We start from the raw sequence: 23,824 nt of genomic DNA on the forward strand, positions 1-23,824 counted from the left end.
CTCCTTCGCTCAGGATGGTATATAAGCCTCAAATGCCTGACTGCCTTTGAGTCTTCATGTCTTTGTGGTGCTCCTGTAGGTACATAATTAAATTTGTTTTTCTCCTGTTAATCTGTCTTATGTCAATTTGGTTATTAGACTAACCAAAGAACCTAGAAGGGAGGAAGGGAAAAGTTTTTCACCCCTACAGCAAAAAAAGCAGGTTGATTATTGCAAGGTCACTTTCCTTTAAGGGATGGCGGGGATCTGTCAGGTGGATTACCTAACTACTGCTGATCAGGCAATTCCTGACTGCCTAGTTTAAGATTCCATTTCTGGGTGAGCAGAAACTTTAATTAAGTCTTGGTTTGGTGATGTGGGGCTTAGCATAAGCAACTCCATTTTGGGCTTGTTGTCTTGTCTTTAACAATGCAAAAATGCATTCTTTGTCCTCAACTTTTTATTAAGGACCTACTCTCTGCTGTACACTATGGAATACTTACATGAGTGCCATCTGGTCTCCCTCCTCAAGAAGCTCTCAGTTTAATGGTTCCCTGATAGTTTTCCTTAGGTTCTCAGTTGCATTTGATAGAAGTGATCATTTCCTCCTGAGATCCTGTCTTGACTTTGGATGCAAGGAGGTACTCCAGTTTCTTCATATGTCTCTGAGCTGTCTGTGTTTCACTCTCTAGGATTTCAACTTAATGAGGCATCATCTCATTGAGTTCTTACATAGGCTTTAGGGTGAGTACTCCTGCTAAGGAGTGGTGTTCCATTAAAATTAGATTTTATTTAAACCTACAGTAATTCCACTGTAATAAAGATTCATAGGAATGATGTAGATGCAAGCAGGTAATGTGTGAAAATCAAAGGGAGAGGATGATATTTGACTTCCAAATAAAGGAGCTTTATGTATGCAGCATGATTTCTTCCACCAGCTTCTACTGGCCCAGGGCCACTTCAGACTTAATAACTCAAGAACTGTGTTCACTGCTTCCGCCCACACAGGGTTCCCTTCCTCACTTCTCTCTTCACATATTCATCTGTGCCGTCTTCAAGGTTTGAGCTTTCAGAATCATCTTCAGGCTCCTTTCTGCTTTTTCTTTTTCCCGCTTCTCAGTAGTTACAGGACTGCAAACTGCTGAGGGTTTCTCCAGAGTTGAATACTAAATGTGACATTCTTCTCTGTTAAATGCTTACAGTGAATGGTGTTCTGTGCTCACTAAATGAGTTAGACCTAAACACCCATATCCCCACTAGGAAACATTCCTGCCAAAACAGTATTAGATGTCTATAAAGTGGTTCTGGTGGTGATGGACATGCATATGAAGAGTTTGGATAAAAATATTTCAAGAAATTTGACAGTGAAAAAATGATATAATCTTAAATGTAATAAACTATATACATATGCTTTTAAATGTATAAAATAATATAAAGAGATATTTGTTGCTTCAGATATACTACAAGTTTATATAATCAAAGAGGCCACAATTTTTGGATATTCTCTTTGGAAAAGTAAGTGTGGATTATGTTGTATTGGGGGTTTTCTATGTTTAGGCATACATAGTGATAGGCATTAAATGAACATTGAGTGACTAATGACCTATTTATTAGATGTTTTATTGTATTCAGACTTTTTCCACATATTTTCCAATTTTATGATATTATAACAACAATAAAATGGTTAGTGCCTTGGGCAATAGAGGCCGAGTCATATAACTCTCTATATCCCGTTAACATATAACAGTAGATGTGAATGATTATAGGCACTTAGTAAGTTCTTTCTCATTAATCAGTTCTCTAAAGGAAACACATTTCATTGTTACAGGAAATTTTGAAAATTAATTATGTAAATTTTAAATTTGAAAATTAAAATTCAATAAACATAAACTATATGACATTGAAATAATGTAATTGAAGTTCAAATGCAAGTGATATATGGATCTTGAGTATTATGCTATAATGATTTAATTTTCTTTTTCAATTTTAGTACTCAAGGAGCATGTATTTCTCATGTACTGCCAGAATTTCTGCTTGAACCAGAAGATTATAAGAAGTGGATTGAAATTACAGTAAGGGAATATAATTTCTAGGAACAATCTGCACAGTTATTATTGAATTTTCTGGTTTTCAGTCTTTGCCAGAAGATTCCATTTTAGAATCCTTGATTTTTTATTTATGAAATATCCTAAGGATTATGTCTCTCTGGATAGCTCATAGATATATTTTTTTGTATTTGTCTAAAAATTTCAGTGGAGTTCCTATGCAGAAATGATTACCTGACTTTCTTAAATACATAAATAATTGTTTCTTTTAGGGAATTTAGAAATGAAGAATGGTGTATGCTTATGTAAATTTTTTTTTAAATTTTTAGAATATATATCTTCCAAAGAAAATACTGGTTTAATTTCCCAACCACTTGCCACTAACCTTCTTTAATTTTAGGGGAGAATAGAGAGAAATTAAGCAAGATATGCATAGTATTTTTTCAAAGTATACAATTCGTTTTATGGAAACCTATTGAGAAGGGGAATTGTTTTGAGAAGCCTACAAGCATTCAGGCAACTCTACTTTAGTTGTGGCACTGTTACTACCTTCACCACAAGGCATGAGTGAGAGAGCCAGGGGCCTGTTCTTTGGCACTCTGCTGAGTTCCTGTGGCTTAATCCAAAGGACTCAGAATTCAGAATAACTTTGCATCTCATTCTGCCACTTCGGCCACAGAGTGAGCTAGTAGATGCATTGAATGAATACATTTGTGACCTCAGTAAGGGGCTGTGTGTTCCAGAAAGTTACCTGTGTTGGTAGTTTCTATTATTGGCACGTGGAGAATTAAAGGTCATGATGAATGTAAAAAAAGGGCATGCAAAAGTTTTATAAAAAGAAAAAAAAAACTTATATGCTAACTAAGTAGTTAAAACTTTGGACTTACATTTGCCTTGCATTTTAATTCATCTTGTAATGTTTTATTTCTTAAAGTCTTCCACTAATACCTTGCCTGCGAGTTCCTGTATACCTAAGGAAGAGCATTCTATTGTTATAGATATGAGTAAGTTTGAAGCCTGGAGTAAACGGGCATGGACGGATGTATTCCTTCAGACATACAAGGTAACGTTTCCACTCTTATTGACTGCTGGGTTTTTTGGTTGATTTAATGAATAGTGCATTAGTTAAGGTATAGGTAATGCTGCTGTAAAAGATTCAAAAACACAGTGTCTCAAATGTGATAGAATTTTTATTTTTCTTTCTCATGAAACTGTCAAGAAGCAAGCAGTTTCGAGATAGTGGGGTGTCTCTTCTATCCTCAGTACTGGGTTTTCATCTCTAGGTCAATTTCTCAGAACAAGGAAGAGCAGATAAAGGAGTAGAGGAGGACAAGTAAATACGTTTTAAGGATGTCACCTGAAAAATGCATCATTTCCATTTCACATTCCATTGGTCAAAATTTTGTCACATGAGCACACCAGCTTCAAGGGAAGTTGAGAGATGTAGTCTCTAAAATTGGTAGCTATAGGCATATTCTCGTACTAAAAGGAAGGATTAAAGAATGGATGTTGGTGAAAATTATGGTCTCTACCTCTAATACATAGTAGATGCTTGCTATAAAGTTATTCTGGAAAGATATTCACTAGGACTCATGCAGCTGTAGATGGGACCAGATGTTGGTGAGATTCTCCGATTTACTTCATGTCAAGTTGCATGTGTGGGTAAATTAACATAACATGAATTGTGCCTGTACACCTTATATCTTTATTGCTTGAACACGTGCTGGTTTCAGTCCCAGGAATCATTCCCTAGGTTTCCAGATGTGGCACTATAGATCTTGCCCACTAAGACCAGTGGGGCTTTTGCTTTGTCCTCGTAGGTTGCAACCACAGATAAGGTGAGCTGTAGGACAGGGAGGTAAAATGAAGAAGAAATTAAGTTAAATAGAATAGCAATTAGTTACTCAAGGAAAAGGACAAGTAAAAGCTAAATAGTGAGTAGTATATGTAAGTATCTGTCACAAAATGCTTTTTAAATGTGAATTTGTTTGATGTTCACAACCAGTAATCTCCAGTTTAGAGATGAGGAAACGAAAGTTTGCAGTCATACATACTTTATTCCAAGATCACTCAATTTTGGCCATATAAAACCATCTGATGTGGGTAAAGTTTATTTCTTCCTTGTTGTTCTCTGCTGGGACCCAGGACCCCAGGGCCCTCTTGCTGCCCTCTGGCAGTCTGAAGTCTCCACTGCAGCCAGCCACCGATGCCTGCTCTCTGGAGAGTTCCTTCTGCTGCATGATTCCCACTTACTCCTCCTCTCCTCCTCTTCTTCCCGCATCAACCTGCTTTGTCTTTCTTGCTGGATGTCAAGAGGAGAAATCCTGTCTTTTCTTGAATAATTCCCAGAAGAATGTATGAGGGTATTTGTGACTCTCAGCCAAACTTAGATTTTGGAAAAGACATTTTCTTCTTTTCTTTATCTCCAGGCTGCATAATCTATAATTTTGCCCACTAATAAAGAGGAGCAACTCCAAAACAGAATAGCAGCAAATGCCGTGCTTTATGGACAAACTAGTCCTAATCTCGGTTTGTGAATTTTATTCACTCATCCATTTATTCATTCATGCATGCATGCATGTGTATGTTTAGTTCATTTAATCCATCTTCCCCAACCTATAAGTCTATCAATTTAGAAAAAGCAGGCATCACTTGCAAACTGAGAACTTAATAGTGTCTCAGCTGCATAATAGATGCTCAACAAATATGTGTTGAATGAATTTGTTCAACAATTATTATAGTCCAGGTACTATACTGGACTCTGATGGTATAAGAGTAACCTTGATATAGTCTGTCTCCTCAAGGGTTTTGTGTCCTGGAGTATGTAAGCAACTAAATGTATATAATTATAAGCAAGTATAACAAATGTTATGACAAGGTAATCCCAAAGAACTAAGGTTGAGTGCACATAGAGAGAAACTTAACTTTCCTGTGCCTTGGGGAAGGTTTCCAGAAAGAAGATCAATTTAAACTGAGCCCTGAGAAATGACTAGGAGTTGCCAGGCAAGGTGGGACATAGGACAGAGAGAGGGATAATAGAATTTGTGTAAAGGTGGTAGATGAGTTTTATTGCAGGGTGGGGCAATAACATTTTTCAACACAAAGGGAATTTAGTGTGGAAATGCCTGAGGTTAGATAGAATATGGTATGTTCTGAGGAATAAACACAGTATGACTGGGGGTAAGAGGAGTGGAGTGTGATCCCAGTCAGAAATTAGGTTGTGGTTGACTCCATAAGCCAAACCAAGGAGTCTGGACTTTATGGATTTTAGCACAAGGTCAGTACAGAGCAGTTGAAGGGTTTTAAAGTTAAGGTTGGCATACTCAGCTTTGCATTCTAGAGAAATCACTGTAGTACAGTGTGGAAACTGTTTGGGGATATATTTAAGTGTCTGGTGCTGGGAATGCTGGTGATAGTGGGAAAAATGAGGAAAGGGTAGCTTTCATAAATATTAGGAGTAGAACTCAATAGAACTTGGCAGATGACTAGATCTTAGGGGTCAAGGAGACATAGAGGTCAAGGATAACAGTGAGTTTCTTGCTTGGGTGAATGAACAGAGTTTGATCCCAGTCACTGAAATACAAGACAAAGGATAATAAAACAGGATTTTGTTGGAGGTGCAGGGTGAGACAGGGCAAGAGGACATGATAAATTAATTTTTGTCCTTCTGTGGGGGTGCTCTGTGTGGTTACCAGGTAGGTGTATCTTTTAATCAGGCAAGAGATTTGGGTGGCAGCACATATTTAGGATTCTTCACTGATTCAACAATAAAGTCATAGGGATGGATAAGATTGCCCAGTTAGATCATCTGCAGAGCTGTGCTTCTCCATATAGTGTGTCTAAAACATAGGTAGCTCTAGGTGCTCGGTTAAATCAGAAGTGGATTGGCAGTTTCACTTGGAAAAGTAAGCAATGTTGTTGAGGTGAGTTTCACAAGTTTGAAATAGAAGATTATGGGGCCCGCCTGGTGGTGTAGTGGTTAAGTTCGTGTGCTCCGCTTCGGTGGCCCAGGGTTCACAGATTTGGATCCCGGGCACGGACCTATACACCACTCATCAAGCAGTACTGTGGCGGCAGCCCATATACAAAATAGAGGAAGATGGACACAGATGTTAGCTCAGGGCTAAACTTCCTCAGCAAAAAGAGGAAGCCTGGCAATGGATGTTAGCTCAGGGACAATCTTCCTCACAAAAAAAAAAAAAGAAAGAAATAGAAGATTGTGATTTTCACACAAACTCTTTAGGTTCTAATTGTGGAATTCTTAGAGGTCATGCGTGCACTCCGGGACTGCCTTTGTGAGTTCTTCTTGGCTAGTTTAGATAACAGGATATAGTTTATCTCCCCCAATTTGATTTTGTGTCGTTTGGTTATTTTTGCTTGTTAAATTTGTATGTTTAATTGTTGCTATTTTCTTGCATCATATTCCCATTCACAAAAATGTATTGATGGCTAAAAAATGGGTCATTGAAGCATAAGAGAGGTGAAAAACAATAACAGAAACACTCAAACTCAGAATGCTGTTCTAGATGTAAATTATGAGTAGAGCTTTCATGTGAATATAAAAGATGAATCTGTATGTGCTGAAAGAAGTGAATATGATGTTTTTACAGAAGTATCTGAAAAAGAAAAAGGTAATCAGAAATAAATATCTGAATAATAAGTTTAAACTATTTATTTGTTCCTAGTGTACTGTCTGATAAAGTTTCTTTTTTTAATAGCGGCACAGTTCTATCAAATTTTTGATATTTTTAAGCAAAGAACAGTCATCTTTCTGGTTAATAAAACACGTTTTCCGCAAACCAGTTCAAAACATCTCTATAATAAAAGTGGAGTATTTGTTACTAAAGGTAGGCAAGACACCAGTTCTACTGAGGCATTATTCAGAATTGCATGTCTCTGTAGAAAACAAACAAAAATGGTACAAGGGATCATATTTCTGAGGAATATTTAAAATGAGCTTCAATAAAATATGATTGGAGAGGAAACAAAATTGGTGAAATTCTTTTATTAAATGGCTTTGCAGGGTGTCCCATAATATCAGTGGCATGCAATATGGAAACACAATTATTTTCCACGTGGATAGCAAATGTTGCATGTTTTGGTTGGATATAACCATGTGTAGGGAACATATGAACAACTCTTTGCATGTATGTAATAAACATATGTGAAAGAAGTAAATCATGACATTTTATTCTCTTTACCAGTGAAGGCCCATGCTTTAGGAGGAGTGATTCCTTGTCATTTAAAGATTAATTTGTAATGTAGGATGGAGAAAATCCATTGGTGGTATATATTGGTAGGGAATGAGCCATTGGTCACAACAAGAAAAGGTGTTGCAAATGAACCCTTATTCATAGGGAAATGTGAGTGATTAAAAATACTTTTCTGGGGGCCGGCCCCCGTGGCATAGCAGTTAAGTGCCCATGCTCAGCTACTGGCGGCCCGAATTCAGATCCCGGGCCCGCGCTGATGCACGACTTGTCAGGTCATGCTGTGGCAGCGTCCCATATAAAGTGGAGGAAGATAGTCACAGATGTTAGCCCAGGGCCAGTCTTCCTCAGCAAAAAGAGGAAGATTGGCATGGATGTTAGCTCAGGGCTGATGTTCCTCAGAAAAAAAAAAAAAATATTTTGTTCTAAATTCAATGTTAAAGGGAATAGAAAAAATTCTAACTACTGTGAAAGTAAGGCTACTGAGTTACACAATTTCATTGTGATCTCTGTGAATTCAAGATCCTTCTTTACAATATTGAAACATGCTAGTTATGAAGGGAAAGTCACTTTCACATGCATTTTTCCAATAGGAGTGAGATTACAAATAATATCTTCATAGCACTGATGCACTGATGTTTTTCTGCATGTATCATTTTCATTATTTTAAGTGGCTGACTCAAATTATGCATCAAGTGATGCTTTCCATGTCTTGGATACACTGGGCATATACCTTTAGGATTTGAATATCATGGTTTTCAATGTGGTACAAATGACTAAAGCATCAGAGGTTTTGCTTTTTCCAAGATTTATTGGAGAAATAATATATCTAGTTGTTGAATGGACAGATAAGCTGAATATGATTGTGTAGTTTCTGCACAGCTGAGTTGATTGGGTGCTGAAACCTAGCTTACATGCTGCTTGCCAAGACTAGAGACCTTGGTCTAAGCTGTGTCTCACCGAAGTAAGGGGGGCCTTTTACTTTAAATAAGGGTACCATCAGGATAACATCCTCTCTGAGGGGGTGCCATTTTCTAATTTGCACAGACACTATATAGGTTATATACAGGTTATTGAAGTCCGGAAGCTGCAGAAACTTTTCCCGAAGGTGAATGCCATTGAAAAGTAGAATATTATTACCTTTAACGCTATTTCCTGAGTTGGGTATTTTTACCTTCTGCTTTTGACTGTCAACTAGGTTAGCATTTGATTGGTATATGAAAGTAGATTATTTATTTACTTTTTTTTTATTGAAGTCACATTGGTTTATAGCATTATATAAATTTCAGGTGTGCATCATTATATTTCAATTTCTGTGAAGACTACATCGTGTTGGAGCACTCAAAGTCTAACTGCCATTTGTCACCATTGAAAGTAGATTTTAATAAAAAATATCTTTATAATTTCTAGCTTCATGTTGGGCTTGGCTATCCATAACGAACTGAGCACTCATTCTGTTAACCTATATTATGAGTCAGGATTTTCTCATTTAGTAGAAATAGAGAGTAAGAAAAGAATCTTACGGAATATATAAAGTGATATAGAGCTCAATATATTCATCATCTAGGTAGATGTAGATACTTTGATAGAGATTGTAACAATATCATTCATCTCACTGATACAAAGCTGTAATTATACTCATTACTACCACTAACATAATGTTCTCAATACTGTGGTGAATCTTTATTTTTGAATTACGAAAATTGGTGGCCTGTGTGGTTTCTTAATGCATATTTAATGGTCTATAGGGGATGAAATTGCGAGAAAACAGCTATAAAGTGAAAAAAAAAAAAAAAAAGACGGCGTAGGTTAGAAACCCAATATTGTAGAAACCCAGCATTTAAATAGGCAAAGGAAGAGAATCCTGCAAAAAAGCCTGAAATAGGCAAAAAGATAGCAGTAACACTTTATGGTATCATGAACAAAGAGGAAAGAGAGCCTTTGAGAGAGGACATAGTTAACAGTATCAGATGAAATTGAGAGGTTGCTTAGGATAATGATTAAAAATTCTCTCTCGTAGGGGCCGGCCCGGTGGCGCAAGCGGTTAAGTGCGCGCGCTCCGCTGCGGCGGCCCGGGGTTCGCTGGTTCGGATCCCGGGCGCGCACCGACGCACTGCTTGGCAAGCCATGCTGTGGCGGCGTCCCATATAAAGTGGAGGAAGATGGGCACAGATGTTAGCCCAGGGCCGTCTTCCTCAGCAAAAAAAGAGGAGGATTGGCGGATGTTAGCACAGGGCTGATCTCCTCACAAAAAAAAAAAAAAAAAAATTCTCTCTCGTATTAGACCACAAAGGTGCCAAAAGCACTTTCAGGGTGTGGTGGTAATGATGAGTTGGGGAAGGTCATTATGGGAGCTTTGGTTTGATGAGGAAAAGAAATGAAAGAAAGTACAGACAGAGATGGTAGAAAACTCTTTCAAGAGTTGTTACTGGTAGAGGGAACAGATAAAAGAATTAAGAGGAATCCAAGTTTGAGAGAGCTCTCTAAAAGCTGGGTGTATGTGCACGTGTTTAGATATTGCTGATAAAGAACTGGTCGAGAGGGAGAAGTTAAAGGTCCAAAAGCTAAAAAAGAGCACTGACACAGGACTGTCCCTAGAAATATGAGAAGGCCTGGTACCCCGTACAAGAGAAGGGGTAGCTCCTCTTCTGTGGCTGTAGGGAAGGAAGAAAAGTGAGTGTAGATGCAAGAGCTTTTGGACTTGTGTTGGTACACTGTGGTGTTCTCAGTAAGATGTCATCCTTTTGCTCTTTCAAGTAGAAAGGAGGGCTGTTCTGAGAAAAACTAGCACATAGCTATGGCTGAGAGGGAAGGGGTTTTGATACAAATGATTAAGGAGCCAGGAGCCACCATGGATAATGGGAGTGAGAAGACAAAGGAAACAGGGATTTCTGAGCCTGCAGACTTTATTTTTAAATTAGGAACAGATACATCTCAGGTTTCCTGGAACCCCTGGCAGTGATGCCCGTGGATGATGTGTGCAGTGCCTTAGAGCTGAGATCAGATTGATGCTGTGCCTGCCACTGCCAGAAAACTCCCCTGTAGCCTCAGTCTCTTGGAGCTGTCTCTCAACCTCCTGTCTTAATTGGAACTTGTATCTTCCCCCTCAAAATCACTTCTCTTGTGGTCCTCTTTAATAGGGCTGTTGATGAGCAAGACTGAATACTTCTTTTTAAATTTTCTTTCTCTCTTCCTTTCTTGTTAAAAAAATTTTTTTGTAGTTCTCACCCTATGGAATTAAATTATATTCTCTTTACAACAAATTTGTGATCCTGATAGTATTTAGACTTAAATGATTACACGAAGTTTTGTTATGGTGACAAACATTTATGGTATGTTTGAACAATGTTTATTACTTATATCCTTCCACTTAAGCAATCTGATCAATGGAAATATAAACTTCTAGAAATTAAATCTGATCTAACTTTTGCTGATTCCTACTTAAATTAATTGTGCCTTTTTGGGATATATTTTTGAGTTAAGATTCACTACAATAATTTGTACACAGTTTAGAACCTTCCGTGAAATTGTAACAGATTAGTAAAATTAAAATTTGAGCTCATGTCCTGTTCTACATGTTATTTAATTTTTTTTTGATGGGGAAATACTTCACATTTTTTATTGCTGTGCTATTTGTTCACTATAAGACCAATCATTATTTTTAAAATATCATTTTCCTTAAATATGGTCTAAAAATATAAGAGCCATATCCTAGTGGAATAACAGCTTGAATTTTAGACCAGGCAGAAACGCTCACAAATGCAGGTGTGATATAACCTGATTCTTTGGAAACTTTGGAAGAGAAGTTAACTTTGGTAGCATTTTTTGTTGTTGTTCTACCGTTTACACTTTGTCTTTTTAAATTTTTTGAAATTCAACCATTTAAGAGTAAATATCTTTCTGAATATACTTTAACTAGAGATTGCATTGTTTCGTTGTCATGTTCCCATTTCTAAGCACGGTAACTGGCATTGTATTATGCACTCAATACATAATAATTGAGTAAAGGAATAGCTCTAGACCTTCTTACCTCTTACATAGAATGTAATTAGTGTTTGAAACATTTGTATTACCTCAGTATCCAGTACAGTGGTGATCACAGGACTGTATACAGGCCTATTTCTCCTCTGAGTGGTGCTCAGACACTTGGATTATTTTTTATCTTTTAATAGTTTGTTTCTTTATTCTCTTGTCATGTGACTATTACCTCTTGCTTTTCATCACTGTTGTCAATGTGCCTGCCTGCAGTAGTTCCTTTTCCTATTACTTATAATTTGTGTGGCCTAAGAAACTAGATATCAAGTTTATTAAAATTTTCTGTAAGATAAAAGCAAATTGGCACTGACTTAAAGTGCACAAATAGATTTTTATAAATTAAGTGGAAGAAAGTTAACTTATGGACTTTGAGACTTCACAGATTGTAGCTCAGAATATTTACATATATATTATGTGCTTGCTGGCCTGCCTCTGTGAGGTCTTCAAGCATAGCTGAGATTTGGATAGGTGAGTTGTTACTTCATATGCTCTGATTTTCATCTTTATTGTAGCACAGTAAGAATCCATGATAGGTATGATATTTCAAAATCCACTTGTCAGCCATAATTGAGGATACCAGAGTCCTTTAAATCCTTCAAGAAAATTTCCCTCCTTTGGGCACAAAGACTGTGGGAAAACTCAGCTCATTGCTAACTGATTGCTAGTGTCTAACTTATCCCAGTCTGTAGGCAAAAATATGTTGGAAATGTTGTCTTCTGCATAGTCAGACATATACGACCTACTTTGCTTCACCAGCAGCATGGTCTTGGGTTTGGTTTGACAATCAAAAGTGTCAAATACAATAGACTTCACAGAGCAATGTGTTAACTTAGCTGTAAGGAAGTATACAAGATAGGTAACAACATAAAATGCACAACAGCAGCAAAGTGGAGGCCTTATCACTCAGAGCATAGCTTTTAGTGTCCCACTCACTCCAAACTCACTCAGATCAGCAGTGGTCACAAAGATGGAGCCTAGTGGGCATGGACCACTTCAATTCAGGGAAAGCTTCAGTCTGAGGTCCTTTCAGTTTTCTAGTCATGCAGCACCCTCAGGGTGATGAGTGTAGGGGTGGGAAATTTTCCTTTCTTTTCTTCTAGGTTCTTTGGCTAGTCTAATAATCAAATTGACATAAGACAGATTAACAGGAGAAAAACAAATTATGTGCACGTGAGAGCCCCATAAAAATATGAAACTCAAAGGCAGTCAGGAAATTGTGGCTTAAATACCATCCTGAGCTAAGGAGAAGCGGGTAGGGGTCTGGGGCTTCAAAGGGGAGGAAGACAATTCACAGGAAGATGAGAAGAGCAAATGTTTGGTAAACAAATGTTTGCCATGCCCTGCAGATAAGTCTTTCTGATATAAAAAGTTATCTCTGGTAATAACTCTTCCTGGTACAGGCCTCCTATCTAAATTATTTTAGGCAGTTAAAAAGAGACTCAGCTTTTCTTGAGTTGGCTGGGTCTCAATTGCCTTCAGCTCAAAACAATCCACATGCCAAAGTGGCACATTTTGGGGAGGCATATTCTGCTCCTCCTCATGAACAATCGTTCATTACTTAACACAAAATCTTGAAAATGAGGTGTGGGTGCTTGGTCCAGTATATGATTCTCAACTGGATTCTCAGTTAACTTGGATATGGCATACTCCTATCAATTCCTTGAGTTAATGGTGTAAAGAGACTCCAACTAAGTGTTAAACCACCAGGCATCCCTAAGTTTAAAAGAATGATCATAAACTGGCTATTGATTCTTTCCTTCTGATCAACATAGACCTATTCCAGATGATTCTTCAGAACAAGTCCAACTATCTAAATAGTCTAAGAAAATCCAGAGATTTTTATGTACACTGAAAAGATTAAAACTGTTATCTGTTTTCTATGCCAATTGGCAAAATAGATGAAAATAACACGTAATAAATTTGTCATTGAAAAACAATAAGCCAAATATAGTAGCAGAATTCACGTGGAACTGCAAGTGCATATGACAATGATATACTGTGTTGATGCAAAATAACCGATAACCATTCTATAGATAAGAGAGATAAGGTGAGTTTTACTTGAGCCAAAGTGAGGATTATAACCCGGGAAGGCAGTTTCCACAAAGGAAGAAAGCATTCCAGGGAGAGGCATGGTTTTCAGTACAGTCTTATACCTTTTTAGAACAAAGAACATACATTAAACACACCCAGGATGCATATTCATCAATGTTTCAAAGAGGTATTCTGTTGCAAATTAGCAGGTCAACGAGATCCTGATGTCCAGGAAAGTGAACTCATCTTCAAGAGTACTAATATGGGCATTACCGTTACTGGCATTGTAGAAGTATGCAATCTTATCTTAAAGGAGTACATTCTTTCACTTTGAGATAATGTTTAATGCACTCTTTATTTTAATAGTTAAAGCAGATGTACAATGTATGTTTGATAGGCGATAAATCAGGCTTCTTTAGTTCAAGCCAAATCTGTTTTGAACCAGAATAGCTACCTCATATACCCCAATATGTGAAAATCTCTTGTCAACTGTGATATTGTGGTTTATAATAAGAAATATATGTTTGGTCTTTGTCCCCATTTCTGGCACTGACCTCCTAAAACCCTTGGAATTTCTTAAGTGATGCACATGATAAAGATGTCTTTTGTTAATGTTAATAGTGTAACTTTTATAATAACCCCAGATCAGCTGAGGATGGGGGCTGGTCAACAAAGGAATGAACCATGTGATTAGAGGGTTGGAACTTTCAGTCCTCCCCACCCCCCAGGACCTCCGGGGAAGGGAGAGGGGCTGGAGGTTGAATCACTTGCCAGTGGCCAGTGGTTTAATCAGTCATGGCTATGTCATGAATCCTCCATAAAAACCCAAAAAGGGCAGTGTTTAGAGAGCTTCCAGATTGGTGAACATGTGGAGATTCGGGTAGAATAGCGTACCTGCAGGGAGCATGGAAGCTCCACACCCCTTGCCACATACCTTGCTTTATGCATCTCTTCCATCTGGCTGTTCCTCGATTACAGTATTTTATAATAAACAGGTGATCTAGTGAGTAAAATGTTTCTGAGTTCTGTGAGCCTCTCTAGCAAATTAATCGAAGCCAAGGAGGGGGTTGTGGGAACCTCTGATTTATAGCTAGTCGGTTAGAAGTACAGTTAACAACCTGGACTTGCAACTGGTGTCTGAATTGAGTTGCCTAGAAGGGGGTCATTGGAACCTCCAATGGATAGCCAGTGTGTCAGAAACATAGGTCACAGCCTGGGCTTGCGATTTGCGTCTGAAATGAGGTGGGGGGTGGTGCAGTCTTGTAAGACTGAGCCTTCAACCTGTGGAATCTGATGCTATCTCCAGGTAGATAGTGTCAGAATTGAGTTGAGTTGTAGGACACCCTGCTGGTGTCTGAGAATTGCTTGTTGATGTGGAGAAACCCCTGTCCCCTCCACATATTGAAATTGGGTGCAGAACCCAAAAGATACACTATTATTAGTAGTTCTGTCATTGTTGTTTTTGAGTCTTCAAAATACTTTCTTGTCACATAGTAGGATAGCCAAGGACTATGTTTCATCATGTGGCCAATCTGTTGACTTTGAAGGGGTGCTATCACTCTCATTTCTTGAATCAGACCTTTAACAAAAATGAAGGACATCCAAACAACATTTTGTAAGGGCCAGAAAGGCTTTCCTGAGTACACATCACTAAAACTGATTTACCCAAAGTTCATGGATTAGCTGGCACAGCCAACAAGGTGTTCTGGCCTATGTAATCCTCATTCCATGCCTTTAACTCACACTGTGTGGACTGGATATTAAGCAAAAAATAGTAACACTTCTTGCACAAAGTGGATTTGGATTTGCATGTGATGGAGTCTTCTATTTTATATGTGTTTTTATACTTCATTTCGTTTTTCTAGAAAATTACCTTTAGAATATTTTACAAAATTACCATTTTGTGGCAGAGTAAAAACTAACAAGTCTTTCACTACTGATAGTTTTAGAAGCACTGCTATAGAATTAAATACTCAGGGTGGTGGCTCTTCTTGTGTTAAAGGTCATACTCATCCTTCGTGTGGGTCCGTCATCAAATCCATGTTCTTAGTCAGGGGTCACTTGCAGATCTTGTCTCATTTGCTGAGTGAAGGTAAACGATGACAAATGAATCCTGAGCCATACTAGGTTATTAGCCCCAAACATTTATCTTTACTCAGATGATTCATCATTTGGTATTCCCTGAGAAAGGGGAAAGGGTTCTTTTCACAGACTTCTAATTGCATTGTTATAGAATATGTCGTTTGAAACTTAGGAGCTCTAGATCATATAACTGCCGGAAAGAAAGAAGAAGGTACTTTTGTTCCACTTCTATCAAAAATACTTGAATGATGCAATTCACGTTTATGAATGACTATTTTTATTAGACATGTGTGAGATAAATATCCAAAATTCAGAAATGGGTTTCTTAATGAAATTTTAAAATAGTTCCCATAGTGGTAGAAAAAAGAACAGTTTTGGCACTCTCAAAGGTATTTTAATAAGTTTTGAACTGTAGCCATTTGATACACCACATAGTATAGATATGTCATATGTAAGGAAATGAGCACTTTTTTCCAAAGTTACAATTAACATGTGCTTAACTGTGAAAGTTCTGTCTTAGATTGCATTCTTCTTGAAGCAAACTCTGAGATAAGTGTTTGAGTCCAAGTAGTTTATTTCAGAGGTAATCCCAAGAAGCATGGGTATTATAGTAGGGAATTGAATCGAAGAATGTAGGGAATCCAGTAACAGATGTGGTTTCCAACAAGTTCCACTTTGTGTAACTGAGGCTCAGTCCCACTGCGGAGCTGTGGGAAACATTGTAGAATAAATCTCCGATTCATCCCAATGGAGTGGTGAGGAAGCTGGAGTATATATCTACCAATTCCCTGACCATCTTTGGTAGGGCGCTGCTTCTGGAGTCATTAATCCTCTGACACTCCTGGCTTGCCTTGCTCTGGAGGCTGAATGTGGTTCCTTGTGCCAGAAAAAAAGCCCTTCATCAGCGATTTGTAGGTGTTAACAATAAGTAGCCTTCAGAATGTGGAGGTGAATGCTAAGGAGATATGGGCAGAGTACCAGTGGTATCTCTACAGCACTTGTCACTCAAATTGTGGTCTTTGCACCCATGCCATTGGAGAACGGTCTGTTACAGATTTGGGATGAACCAAGTTGCTGAGCTTGTACTATAATGTAAACCAATGCTCTGACTCCTTCACTGAGAAAGTCTTGATGTGTATATAAATGGGTTCTGGATGGGATGGACAGCTTGTGATCTACTACCTAACCAGTAGAGTGACACTTTGGGTAGCTCTGTGCTATAGTACTCTACTGATCAGACACAGAGTTCTTTACTTAATATTGCTTAATTATTTTTAAACTCAGATACATAGCTTTATGATCAAACATATGGTATACATGTAGTGAATGGTGCTATGATGTAAAGAGACCAAATTTTATGATATAGGATAAAAATATGCCAAGTTACAAAATTGTATACACTTCTGTCATCTTAAAAAACAGACCTCTTGAATGAATATCAATATCAACATTAGTTATGACTTGGCAATTTATTACTTTGATTTTTGAAATTTTACTTTTGTAAATTACATGAGCTGGCAAAGAAATAAGAAAGGCATTTCAGATCCTTGTGTTTTAAATGAAATGGCATTCAAACAAAACTGTCCTCAAATTAGTTATTTTTTTAAATTGAGTAATTCAGTATTGTGATTTATAAAAAATATATATTTGATCTTCATCCATAGTTCCTGGCTCACAACTCCCAAAACCTTTGGAATTTCCTGAGTGATAAGAACAATGGGAGCATATTTTGTTATAATATTTGGTCTCTTATCCTCAGTTCCTTAAATATGGCTTCAGAGCCGTAAAGGTGAAATGGATGTCTTGTTATTCATAACAATCCTCTTTCCTCCACTACTGGGTTTATGTTAATGAGGTGACTTTTGGAAAACACCTAAAGATGCCAGCCCGAGAACCAACTCTGAATAGAGGGGTAGAAATTTCAGTCCCACCCTCTCACTTCCAGGGAGCTGGAGCAGAGAGGGGCTGGGGGTTAAATCAGTCACCAATGGCCAGTGATTTAATCAATCATGTCTATGTAATGAAGCCAGCGTGAAAACCCAAGAGGAAGGGGTTCGGAGAGCTTCCAGGTTGGGGAACCAGAACACTTCCACATGCTGCCATGCTGGGCTGCAAACTCCATGAGGACAGAAGCTTCTTTGTTTGGGACCTCCCCCTATATTTCTCTTCATCTGGCTGCTGATTTGTATCGTTTAATATGCTTTGTAATAAACTGGTAATCTAGTGAGTAAAAGGCTTTCCTGAGCTCTGTGGGCTGCTCTTGCAAATAATCAAACCCAAGGAGGGGGAACCTCCAATCTGTAGCCAGTCAGTCAGAAGCACAGGTGACAACTAGGGCTTGTGACTGGCATCTGAATTGGTGGGCAGTCTTGTGGGACTGAGCCCTTAACCTGTGGAATCTGATGCTATCTCTGGGTAGATAGTGTCAGAATTGAGTCAAATTGCAGGACACCCAGAATTGCTTGGTGGTACGGGGAAGCCCCCCACCCCTGTGCGCACACGCACACACACATACACACACACACACACACACACACACACACAGGAAATTGGTGACCAGAACCCTTAGGTAATAAGCTTCTTCTTGTAAATTACATAGTGTGGTGCCTTATAGACTAGATGCTATGGAAGCAAAAAGTTGGAAATTTCAAATGAGCAGTAAGAGGTCATCTGATCTATTCTTTTACTCTTAAATGGATGTAATTAACCAGAAAATACTGATGCCTTCCTTTATTTATCTACCTGTCATATTTTTTAATTTACTTTTCAAATATTAATTTTTTATTTTGCCATTCAGGTCTAGTAAAACTTTTCTCTCTCTGTTTTACCCAATTTCAGGTTCTGGTACTTTCCCGGGTTGTACCACATTGCAGCAATAATCTGCCCCCCATAAAGATGCAAAATTCACCAAAAGTCAGTTCTTGTTTTTCATCCAGCAACATATATTCTAATTCTGAAAGGATTCTGCTGAATTGGATGAACACAAATTATGAGAATACCCGACATATTATATGGAAAAACTGTCACAAAGGTGAGTTTTTTTTCTTTAAATAAATTATTTCAGATTGCAGTGTGATAGTGTAGAAGGAGCCATGGAACTGGACTCAGAATAATCCATGGATTCTAGACCTGACGACAAGCATTTACTCTCTGTTCTGCAAAAAAAGGATGTCTCTTAACATCCTCAAGATCAGTTTCTTTACATGTAAAATGCAAATAATAAAAGATGCTTCTTCAATTTATTTTGAAGAATAAATGATAAAAAATCTGTAGAGATGCCCTGGAAATGACAGATAGCCTTAATATCATTGCTGGCATTTTCAGGTCTATAAAGTATTAAATTTAGGTGACACTGCTCATACCTTGTACACAATTAGTTGAGATCAAGTGAAAATTGACTAGAAAACATCTTATATGTCATTGTGACAGTAAATAACTAAGTGCAATAATGCTTCATGAATTTGGGGGAAGGTAGGTCATATTAGGTCCATATACCAAGACAAGTGGGTCTTCATAGATAGATCTGCTCCAGTGTTTAGGTGGGTACTCTCTGGTTCTGCCCTGCAGGAATGAGGCTCTATACATTTCTACCCCAAGAGCCCTAAATTCTTTTTGAAAAAGTTCCAATTTGCTAGTATAGCTGTGTTTTTTTTCCCATCATAAGTGTTGATTGTAGTGAGAAGGACAACAGTGTGCATATTGGTTGTTTCTTTGGCTTCAGTTCAGCTCCCCTCTTCACCAAGTACATACAAACCTGTTATGTTCAGAATGGGTCATGTTTTAACATATAATAATTAAGTTTATTTTTATACTGAACCCGCAAGAGTTTGATGTAAACTTTAGAAGTAAGAAGAAGATTAAGAATATGATTTAAAATGAGACTTGGAGTTACAGTTGCTGTTAACTTGAAGACATAACCTTAGTAAACACAGTGACATCAAGATTGAAAGAGAGATATTGATAAATTCGTATTAGAGAACAGTAGACATAGAATATTTTATTACCTTCTAATTGACATGCTGATAATATCAAACTGTTTGACTTGAAAGTACAATTTGACAAGATTCATATCTTATAAAACTGTATTTGGCCAAAAATATAAAAAGCAAGGTGCAGATAATTAGTTTGATTACTGAGGAGTAACACTTTCACCAGTGTTAAATATGTACCTATATTAGAAATTAATATGTTCATTTGTTATAAAATTATTATGATTCTATTTTTACCAACAGAATGGTCTATACAAGTTAATTTGAAAGAGTTTGCTGCATCTTTTAGAGTAATGCATTATAGGCATTGATCCCTTTGCTGTTTTTTAAAACATTGAGTCCCATGCCTTTGCAAAGCTTTTGCACTTCCTATTCCCTCTGCTTGGAGCATTCTTTTCCTAGATATCTTCATGATTCCCTTTCCCACTCCCAAGTCCCTGCTCAAATATCACCTTATCTGAGAAACTTTCCCAATATCTTCTCTAAAATAGCATATCCTTTGGTCCTTCTCTTTCTTGCTCTATTTTTCTCAATGGCATTTTTTCAAAATAATATATATATAGTCTGTCTCCTCCAGTGGAATGTGAGCTTCTTAACAAGAACAATCTTGTCTGTTTTGTTGTTCACTGCTGTATTCTCAGAGCCTAGAACAGTGCCTGAAATATAACAGATACCAAATATTTAGTGAATGAATAAATGAATGACTAAAGAGATACATTTAGGTTTTATACATTTTTTATTCCCGATAATTGAATATATATTAGCTTATCAGTTTGTACCTTCTGGTATGAATGCAGGGGTCAGGCTGAATGGTTGAGGTGGAAGGAGGCATTTTCCATGTTCAGTATGTACCTGAGTACAGGTTTACATGGTTAGTAATTGTGGAGGTCCATGAGGAGAGGCTCTATGAAAGATTTCACTTAGGTTAATGTGGACTGAGAAAAAGTCAGACTCAGTGCCCCAGATTTCTACCTCTCAATACTGACACTTACTCTGCTCACCCCGACTCCATTGGTAAAATCTGACCATGCTTACCACTTGATGCAGTAGTGTTGTAGAGGGATAGGACTGCAGCCCAAACCTTTTGATTGAGGAACTCTGAGGGTGAGGGCCAGCAATCTGTGTTTTGGTAAGCCCTCCATGTGATTCCGATGTATGCTGAAGTATGAAACAATTAGGCTGTAGTATCACAGAAAGTGGTTTCATCAGTGCTTTTAAATTGTTCACAGAATAGTATTTGTTCAACGATTATATTTCCAAAAAATTCATCCTTCAAACAACAATTTCTTTGAAGTAATAATGGCTGAGAATGTCCCCAAATTAACATCAGACATCAAACCACAGATCCAAGAAGCTCAGAGAATACCAAGCAGAATAAATGCCAAAAGAACTTTATTCCTAGGCATATTATATACAAACTGCAGAAAATCAAAGATAAAGAAAAAATCTTGAAAGAAACCAAAGGAAAAAAATACCTTACCTACAGAGGACCAAAGATAAGAGTTACATCCAACTTCTCGGAAATCATGTAATCAAGAAGGGAGTAGAGTGAAAGTGTTGAGAGGAAAAAAGAAACCACTAACCTAGAATTCTATACCGTGTGAAATTATCCTTCAATAGTGAAGGAGAAAACATTACAGAGAATAGACAGGCCTTGCTTACACGTTTTTTGGGTAAACTGATGAGTTGGCGCCTGCAGAATCATCCTTTTGGACAGTTTGTCCTTGATCAGCCCGATGGGGCAACAAATAAAGAATTTTTTAGTTGTTTATGGATTTCTCAGAAATTCTTGAGAGTTTAGTAGTGGAGCCAACGTGACAGGTTCTTTCTGTATTACATATTTGCTGAGGTCTTTTTATCAGCACCTCTACCTCAGTTAAGACAGGTTAGATACATTTCTCTCATTAGAATTTCTTTGCAATGATGGAACTAGGAAGGATGTGACAAGTGAGAGAGACTTCTTCTTGGTAGAGGAAGGCATGTTGAAGAGTATCGAGTAGGAAAGTTGGAATCAGTTGGCTCAGAGGCCTGGCCATCCAGGGCGTTGAATATCAGGACAAGGTTTTAGGACTTCATTCTGTTGGCCTTGAAGAGTCTTGGGAGATGGCTGAACTGGTGACTGCTATGATAAAATGGGCATTTGGTCTGGCAGCAGCAAGTCCATGGATTGGAGTGTACCAAAGTCACATGCTTTTGATCAGCACACCTGAATTTAACACTATGAGCAGACTGAGATGTCTTAACCCTGGACTTTCTCTGAATTTGCACAAGAGTACATGGTGTCAGGCAGTCAATCAAAGTTTGGGAAAGTTTCATTTCCTAACTACAGATGGTTGCTGGGAGCAACTGTTAAAAAACAGCAAAAAAGAATAAAAAAAGGTGTATCCATCCTGTGTTTGAAAATCCATAACATGTAGTGATTTGTTGTGTTGTGGAAGTCAAAAAGCATCTTCCATGTGATGAATAGCCTGTCTCATGTAAATAGGAGACCTTTTTAGTACTTGCCAGGAGGTACATTTGCTCTTATACACTCATCCTTCTGTTCCCAGTAGCTCTTTGTATTGTATGTGCTTACGCCCTTATCATTAACGCTATAGTTTGTTTTTCACTGATGGACCATTTTTTGACACTGTAGTGACAGTGTCTCCTTCAGTAGATCACACATATGATAAAGTATCCTCTATGTGATTGCGTTGGACCCTTTGCTTCAATTGCTACATTTGATGGCTAATGGAAATTTTATCATCCTGTAGTCACCTGGTAATTTTGAGAGCAGCAACAGACCATTTTGTATTGTAAAGTTTAATTTCTGACAGGACTAAGTACTTTCTTTTGAATACACATTAACGAAATCCTGGAATTGGAACATTTTGAACTGTCTGTTCAAAGGAGCTCTATTCTACAAAATAATGTCTTTTTACTTAACTCATGCTTATTTCAACGTTTTTTCATGAAGTAACAATTTTAGTTCTTACGAATGAAAAATACTGTTTTTTATTCTATTTTCTTTAGTGGAGAAGAGTTATTAGTATGTTTGGCAACATTTATTTTTTATGCACTGTCTAAAGGCGCCCCTGATTTCATTTATTATATAATAGTTTGTTAAAGTAAACAATATTCAGTACATGTTTGGGAGATTGTATTGGCCTTTTAATAATGCTGTCTCTTCTTAAAACCAATGTTGAGGTCTTAAATTTGTATGCATTGGCTGTTTCAAAAAAAAAATGTGTCTAGTTTTCAACTTTGTTAAACCAAAAAATAGTCATTATTTACAAAGAACTTTATATTTTTTTCCAGAAGTTCCAAATTAGCCTTTTAATGTTTAGCATTAAATATTAATCATCAATTTTGCAAGATTGAAATGTACACAGACAATAGAAATGGTATAATCTGACATTTTAATGTTATATCTAGAATGTTTTATTTTGTGAATATGACTGTCAGTCAATGTGTAGCAGTCATGATTAGTGTGAAGCTCAGCACTAAATTCAGAGAAATGCCAAGCAGTCAAATGTGAGAACAGAAAGTTAAACCATATCCAATGGATTAGCAGTGTGGTTCAATAAATCACAGTGAACCAGGGCAATAACCATGTGTCCTGGAAAAGGGAGGATGTAAAAATTCAGCAACAGCCATACCACATTCTTTCTCTTTCTTTCATATTCTTACCTACTCACTGTCAATGCCTTCCAGCCAGAGACCACTGGGAACACATTCCCAGTGTGAACAGCAGTTGAACAAATTCCTTTTCATGCTTATTGCGATGAGGGAGACCATACATTGTTATGAAAGTCATGATGGGATTTGTGCATTGGCTAGGTAAATTGGGGAAAGGTTCAAGGAAACAGGGATTTGCCTTGATTGTATGCTGTCAAGGACAGTGGTAATCCTATGATTAATTTAATAAATCTTATCTAGAGGAAAGAAGACTACAGTGAGGCTAATTCTTTAATTGGCGAGAAAGCAGTGGTCACTCATATTAGCCAGGAGAGGGAGGGATATTTGGTATTTTGTAGTTTACACAATGAGCTTGTTTTCATCTGTGCTTAAACGAGATTATGAAATGCTCTTGTTTTGTCCCATTTCATCACAGTGGTAGAGTGACCTTGTGTGACCTTGTAGTTCTGTGAGACTGTTTATGTTCAATCAGAGAATAACATGACCTGGCTGTGAGTATCAGCTCAGCTCCTACCAATACCAGCGCCCAGCTGATAATACTAGGCAACCTCTCAGGTGTCAGGGGCTGTTTTTCTCTTTTTCACCAAAATCACCAAATAGAAGGTATTAAGAATTATTCTCAAAACATGACTTCATCTGAAATAAACCACTAGGGCCTGTAAGAAATGATAAATTATTGCATTAATTACTACTAACATTTTGTGATATTGTGAATTATAATAAGAAATATGTATTTGATCTTCCTCTCAGTTTCTAAAACCCTTGGAATTTCCTA

At 37.5% G+C, this 23,824-nt stretch overlaps 1 protein-coding gene across 1 annotated transcript in view; it reads left to right on the top strand.

Moving 5' to 3' along the window:
• The window catches only part of CFAP47 (cilia and flagella associated protein 47), a 533,305-nt gene that overhangs the window by 201,743 nt on the left and 307,738 nt on the right, over positions 1 to 23,824 (top strand). The window contains exons 31-33 of the mRNA XM_058535621.1: positions 1,970 to 2,051; positions 2,959 to 3,087; positions 18,221 to 18,413. Of these exons, the coding sequence (XP_058391604.1) occupies positions 1,970 to 2,051; positions 2,959 to 3,087; positions 18,221 to 18,413 (404 nt within the window). The remainder of the gene's footprint in view (positions 1 to 1,969; positions 2,052 to 2,958; positions 3,088 to 18,220; positions 18,414 to 23,824) is intronic.

The sequence above is a fragment of the Diceros bicornis genome, chromosome X (assembly GCF_020826845.1).
Source record: "Diceros bicornis minor isolate mBicDic1 chromosome X, mDicBic1.mat.cur, whole genome shotgun sequence".
Lineage (NCBI taxonomy): Eukaryota > Metazoa > Chordata > Mammalia > Perissodactyla > Rhinocerotidae > Diceros > Diceros bicornis.